At 43.8% G+C, this 5,706-nt stretch overlaps 1 protein-coding gene across 1 annotated transcript; it reads right to left on the reverse strand.

The window, feature by feature from the left end:
- Positions 1-1,362: 1,362 nt before the first annotated feature.
- Positions 1,363-3,242, reverse strand: LOC139201102 (salivary glue protein Sgs-3-like). Its single transcript, XM_070830373.1, has 4 exons — positions 2,764-3,242; positions 2,164-2,460; positions 1,463-1,860; positions 1,363-1,388 (listed from the first exon to the last, which is right to left on the reverse strand). The coding sequence occupies exons 1-4, from the start codon at positions 3,240-3,242 to the stop codon at positions 1,363-1,365; spliced, it is 1,200 nt and encodes a 399-aa protein (XP_070686474.1).
- Positions 3,243-5,706: the final 2,464 nt, after the last annotated feature.

The following is a 5,706-nucleotide window of genomic DNA, read 5'->3' on the forward strand; positions in this document are numbered from 1 at the left end:
TTGTTGATACATATGAGACCCGCATCTTTATTGCAAGTCACAGCTTGCCCCAGCTGTGACATTGAAAGATCTGGGTAAGAAGCAGCTCTACATTGGACTTCTACTGGTGCTGAGCAAATGTGATAACCAGCAGCGATTATCTTCTTGATGGAATCATTTTCTCCACCGTCCGGGCCTGGTGTAGGCTTGCCAAGATTGATCCAGTCTGACCATCCACATGTCATATCATGTCCGCCAGGGCAAGGTGCAGTTGTAGGTGTGTGAACTGTAGTTGTTTCAGTTGTGGTAGAGGGTGTAGTAGGAGTAGTAGTAGTAGCAGTAGGTGTGTGAGTTGTAGTTGTTTCAGTTGTGGTAGAGGGTGTAGTAGGAGTAGTAGTAGAAGTAGTTGTGGTGGTTGTAGTAGTAGTTGGAGTTGTATTTGTTTCAGTTGTGGTTGAAGGTGTAGTCATTGTAGTAGTAGTAGTAGGTGTGTGAGTTGTAGTTGTTTCAGTTGTTGTAGAAGGTGTGGTGGTTGTAGTAGTAGTTGGAGTTGGAGTTGGAGTTGTTTCAGTTGTGGTCGAAGGTGTTGTGGTCGTAGTAGTTGAAATTGTAGTAGGAGTTGAAGGTGTTGGACATGCACAGCATTTGAATTTAATCTCATAATCAAAACATTGTTGCTGAGGTCCTTGTTGTTTGTTGATACATATGAGACCCGCATCTTTATTGCAAGTCACAGCTTGTCCCAGCTGTGACATTGAAAGATCTGGGTAAGAAACAGCTCTACATTGGACTTCTACTGGTGCTGAGCAAATGTGATAACCAGCAGCGATTATCTTCTTGATGGAATCATTTTCTCCACCGTCCGGGCCTGGTGTAGGCTTGCCAAGATTGATCCAGTCTGACCATCCACATGTCATATCATGTCCGCCAGGGCAAGGTGCAGTAGTAGGTGTGTGAACTGTAGTTGTTCCAATTGTGGTAGAGGGTGTAGTAGTAGTAGTAGCAGTAGGTGTGTGAGTTGTAGTTGTTTCAGTTGTGGTAGAGGGTGTAGTAGGAGTAGTAGTAGTAGTAGGTGTGGTGGTTGTAGTAGTGGTTGGAGTTGTAGTTGTTTCAGTTGTAGTTGAAGGTGTAGTCATTGTAGTAGTAGTAGTAGTAGGTGTGTGAGTTGTAGTTGTTTCAGTTGTTGTAGAAGGTGTGGTGGTTATAGTAGTAGTTGGAGTTGGAGTTGTTTCAGTTGTGGTCGAAGGTGTTGTGGTCGTAGTGGTTGAAATTGTAGTAGGAGTTGAAGGTGTTGGACATGCACAGCATTTGAATTTAATCTCATAATCAAAACATTGTTGCTGAGGTCCTTGTTGTTTGTTGATACATATGAGACCAGCATCTTTATTGCAAGTCACAGCTTGTCCCACCTGTGACATTGAAAGATCTGGGTAAGAAACAGCTCTACATTGGACTTCTACTGGTGCTGAGCAAATGTGATAACCAGCAGCGATTATCTTCTTGATGGAATCATTTTCTCCACCGTCAGGACCTGGTGTAGGCTTGCCAAGATTGATCCAGTCTGACCATCCACATGTCATATCATGTCCGCCAGGGCAAGGTGCAGTAGTAGGTGTGTGAACTGTAGTTGTTCCAATTGTGGTAGAGGGTGTAGTAGGAGTAGTAGTAGTAGTAGGTGTGGTGGTTGTAGTAGTAGTTGGAGTTGTAGTTGTTTCAGTTGTAGTTGAAGGTGTAGTCATTGTAGTAGTAGTAGTAGGTGTGTGAGTTGTAGTTGTTTCAGTTGTTGTAGAAGGTGTGGTGGTTGTAGTAGTAGTTGGAGTTGGAGTTGTTTCAGTTGTGGTCGTAGTGGTTGAAATTGTAGTAGGAGTTGAAGGTGTTGGACATGCACAGCATTTGAATTTAATCTCATAATCAAAACATTGTTGCTGAGGTCCTTGTTGTTTGTTGATACATATGAGACCAGCATCTTTATTGCAAGTCACAGCTTGTCCCAGCTGTGACATTGAAAGATCTGGGTAAGAAGCAGCTCTACATTGGACTTCTACTGGTGCTGAGCAAATGTGATAACCAGCAGCGATTATCTTCTTGATGGAATCATTTTCTCCACCATCAGGACCTGGTGTAGGCTTGCCAAGATTGATCCAGTCTGACCATCCACATGTCATATCATGTCCGCCAGGGCAAGGTGCAGTAGTAGGTGTGTGAACTGTAGTTGTTCCAATTGTGGTAGAGGGTGTAGTAGTAGTAGTAGTAGTAGTAGGTGTGGTGGTTGTAGTAGTAGTTGGAGTTGTAGTTGTTTCAGTTGTAGTTGAAGGTGTAGTCATTGTAGTAGTAGTAGTAGGTGTGTGAGTTGTAGTTGTTTCAGTTGTTGTAGAAGGTGTGGTGGTTGTAGTAGTAGTTGGAGTTGGAGTTGTTTCAGTTGTGGTCGAAGGTGTTGTGGTCGTAGTGGTTGAAATTGTAGTAGGAGTTGAAGGTGTTGGACATGCACAGCATTTGAATTTAATCTCATAATCAAAACATTGTTGCTGAGGTCCTTGTTGTTTGTTGATACATATGAGACCAGCATCTTTATTGCAAGTCACAGCTTGTCCCACCTGTGACATTGAAAGATCTGGGTAAGAAACAGCTCTACATTGGACTTCTACTGGTGCTGAGCAAATGTGATAACCAGCAGCGATTATCTTCTTGATGGAATCATTTTCTCCACCGTCCGGGCCTGGTGTAGGCTTGCCAAGATTGATCCAGTCTGACCATCTACATGTCATATCATGTCCGCCAGGGCAAGGTGCAGTTGTAGGTGTGTGAACTGTAGTTGTTTCAGTTGTGGTAGAGGGTGTAGTAGTAGTAGTAGCAGTAGGTGTGTGAGTTGTAGTTGTTTCAGTTGTGGTAGAGGGTGTAGTAGGAGTGGTAGTAGAAGTAGTTGTGGTGGTTGTAGTAGTAGTTGGAGTTGTAGTTGTTTCAGTTGTGGTTGAAGGTGTAGTCATTGTAGTAGTAGTAGTAGGTGTGTGAGTTGTAGTTGTTTCAGTTGTTGTAGAAGGTGTGGTGGTTGTAGTAGTAGTTGGAGTTGGAGTTGTTTCAGTTGTGGTAGAAGGTGTTGTGGTCGTAGTGGTTGAAATTGTAGTAGGAGTTGAAGGTGTTGGACATGCACAGCATTTGAATTTAATCTCATAATCAAAACATTGTTGCTGAGGTCCTTGTTGTTTGTTGATACATATGAGACCCACATCTTTATTGCAAGTCACAGCTTGTCCCACCTGTGACATTGAAAGATCTGGGTAAGAAACAGCTCTACATTGGACTTCTACTGGTGCTGAGCAAATGTGATAACCAGCAGCGATTATCTTCTTGATGGAATCATTTTCTCCACCGTCCGGGCCTGGTGTAGGCTTGCCAAGATTGATCCAGTCTGACCATCTACATGTCATATCATGTCCGCCAGGGCAAGGTGCAGTTGTAGGTGTGTGAGCTGTAGTTGTTTCAGTTGTGGTAGAAGTTGTCGTGGTTGCAGTAGTAGTTGTGGGTGTGTATGTTGTGGTAGAAGGTGTTGTGGTCGTAGTAGTTGAAATTGTAGTTGGAGTTGATGGTGTTGGACACGCACAGCATTTAAATTTAATCTCATAATCAAAACACTCCTGCTGAAGCCCTTGTTGTTTGTTGATACATATGAGACCCACATCTTTATTGCAAGTCACAGCTTGTCCCAGCTCTGACATTGAAAGATTTGGGTAAGAAACAGCTCTACATTGGACTTCTACTGGTGCTGAGCAAATGTGATAACCAGCAGCGATTATCTTCTTGATGGAATCATTTTCTCCACCGTCCGGGCCTGGTGTAGGCTTGCCAAGATTGATCCAGTCTGACCATCCACATGTCATATCATGTCCGCCAGGGCAAGGTGCAGTTGTAGGTGTGTGAACTGTAGTTGTTTCAGTTGTGGTAGAAGTTGTCGTGGTTGTAGTAGTAGTTGTGGGTGTGTATGTTGTGGTAGAAGGTGTTGTGGTCGTAGTAGTTGAAATTGTAGTTGGAGTTGATGGTGTTGGACACGCACAGCATTTAAATTTAATCTCATAATCAAAACACTCCTGCTGAAGCCCTTGTTGTTTGTTGATACATATGAGACCCACATCTTTATTGCAAGTCACAGCTTGTCCCAGCTGTGACATTGAAAGATTTGGGTAAGAAGCAGCTCTACATTGGACTTCTACTGGTGCTGAGCAAATGTGATAACCAGCAGCGATTATCTTCTTGATGGAATCATTTTCTCCACCGTCCGGGCCTGGTGTAGGCTTGCCAAGATTGATCCAGTCTGACCATCCACATGTCATATCATGTCCGCCAGGGCAAGGTGCAGTTGTAGGTGTGTGAGCTGTAGTTGTTTCAGTTGTGGTAGAAGTTGTCGTGGTTGCAGTAGTAGTTGTGGGTGTGTATGTTGTGGTAGAAGGTGTTGTGGTCGTAGTAGTTGAAATTGTAGTTGGAGTTGATGGTGTTGGACACGCACAGCATTTAAATTTAATCTCATAATCAAAACACTCCTGCTGAAGCCCTTGTTGTTTGTTGATACATATGAGACCCACATCTTTATTGCAAGTCACAGCTTGTCCCACCTGTGATATTGAAAGATGTGGGTAAGAAACAGCTCTACATTGGACTTCTACTGGTGCTGAGCAAATGTGATAACCAGCAGCGATTATCTTCTTGATGGAATCATTTTCTCCACCGTCCGGGCCTGGTGTAGGCTTGCCAAGATTGATCCAGTCTGACCATCCACATGTCATATCATGTCCGCCAGGGCAAGGTGCAGTTGTAGGTGTGTGAACTGTAGTTGTTTCAGTTGTGGTAGAAGTTGTCGTGGTTGCAGTGGTAGTTGTGGGTGTGTATGTTGTGGTAGAAGGTGTTGTGGTCGTAGTAGTTGAAATTGTAGTTGGAGTTGATGGTGTTGGACACGCACAGCATTTAAATTTAATCTCATAATCAAAACACTCCTGCTGAAGCCCTTGTTGTTTGTTGATACATATGAGACCCACATCTTTATTGCAAGTCACAGCTTGTCCCACCTGTGACATTGAAAGATGTGGGTAAGAAACAGCTCTACATTGGACTTCTACTGGTGCTGAGCAAATGTGATAACCAGCAGCGATTATCTTCTTGATGGAATCATTTTCTCCACCGTCCGGGCCTGGTGTAGGCTTGCCAAGATTGATCCAGTCTGACCATCCACATGTCATATCATGTCCGCCAGGGCAAGGTGCAGTTGTAGGTGTGTGAACTGTAGTTGTTTCAGTTGTGGTAGAAGTTGTCGTGGTTGCAGTAGTAGTTGTGGGTGTGTATGTTGTGGTAGAAGGTGTTGTGGTCGTAGTAGTTGAAATTGTAGTTGGAGTTGATGGTGTTGGACACGCACAGCATTTAAATTTAATCTCATAATCAAAACACTCCTGCTGAAGCCCTTGTTGTTTGTTGATACATATGAGACCCACATCTTTATTGCAAGTCACAGCTTGTCCCACCTGTGACATTGAAAGATCTGGGTAAGAAACAGCTCTACATTGGACTTCTACTGGTGCTGAGCAAATGTGATAACCAGCAGCGATTATCTTCTTGATGGAATCATTTTCTCCACCGTCCGGGCCTGGTGTAGGCTTGCCAAGATTGATCCAGTCTGACCATCCACATGTCATATCATGTCCGCCAGGGCAAGGTGCAGTTGTAGGTGTGTGAACTGTAGTTGTT

Source organism: Pempheris klunzingeri, chromosome 1 (assembly GCF_042242105.1).
Source record: "Pempheris klunzingeri isolate RE-2024b chromosome 1, fPemKlu1.hap1, whole genome shotgun sequence".
Taxonomy (NCBI): domain Eukaryota; kingdom Metazoa; phylum Chordata; class Actinopteri; order Acropomatiformes; family Pempheridae; genus Pempheris; species Pempheris klunzingeri.

Excerpts from the sequence above, each read along its gene's own strand:
- LOC139201102 (XM_070830373.1), bottom strand. The coding sequence starts at position 3,242 with ATGTCACAGGTGGGACAAGCTGTGACTTGCAATAAAGATGTGGGTCTC. Across the intron at positions 2,461-2,763 it reads CACACACCTACAACTGCACC|TCCAACACCTTCAACTCCTA; the intron begins TTGCCCTGGCGG and ends ATGCTGTGCATG. Across the intron at positions 1,861-2,163 it reads CACACACCTACTACTGCACC|TCCAACACCTTCAACTCCTA; the intron begins TTGCCCTGGCGG and ends ATGCTGTGCATG.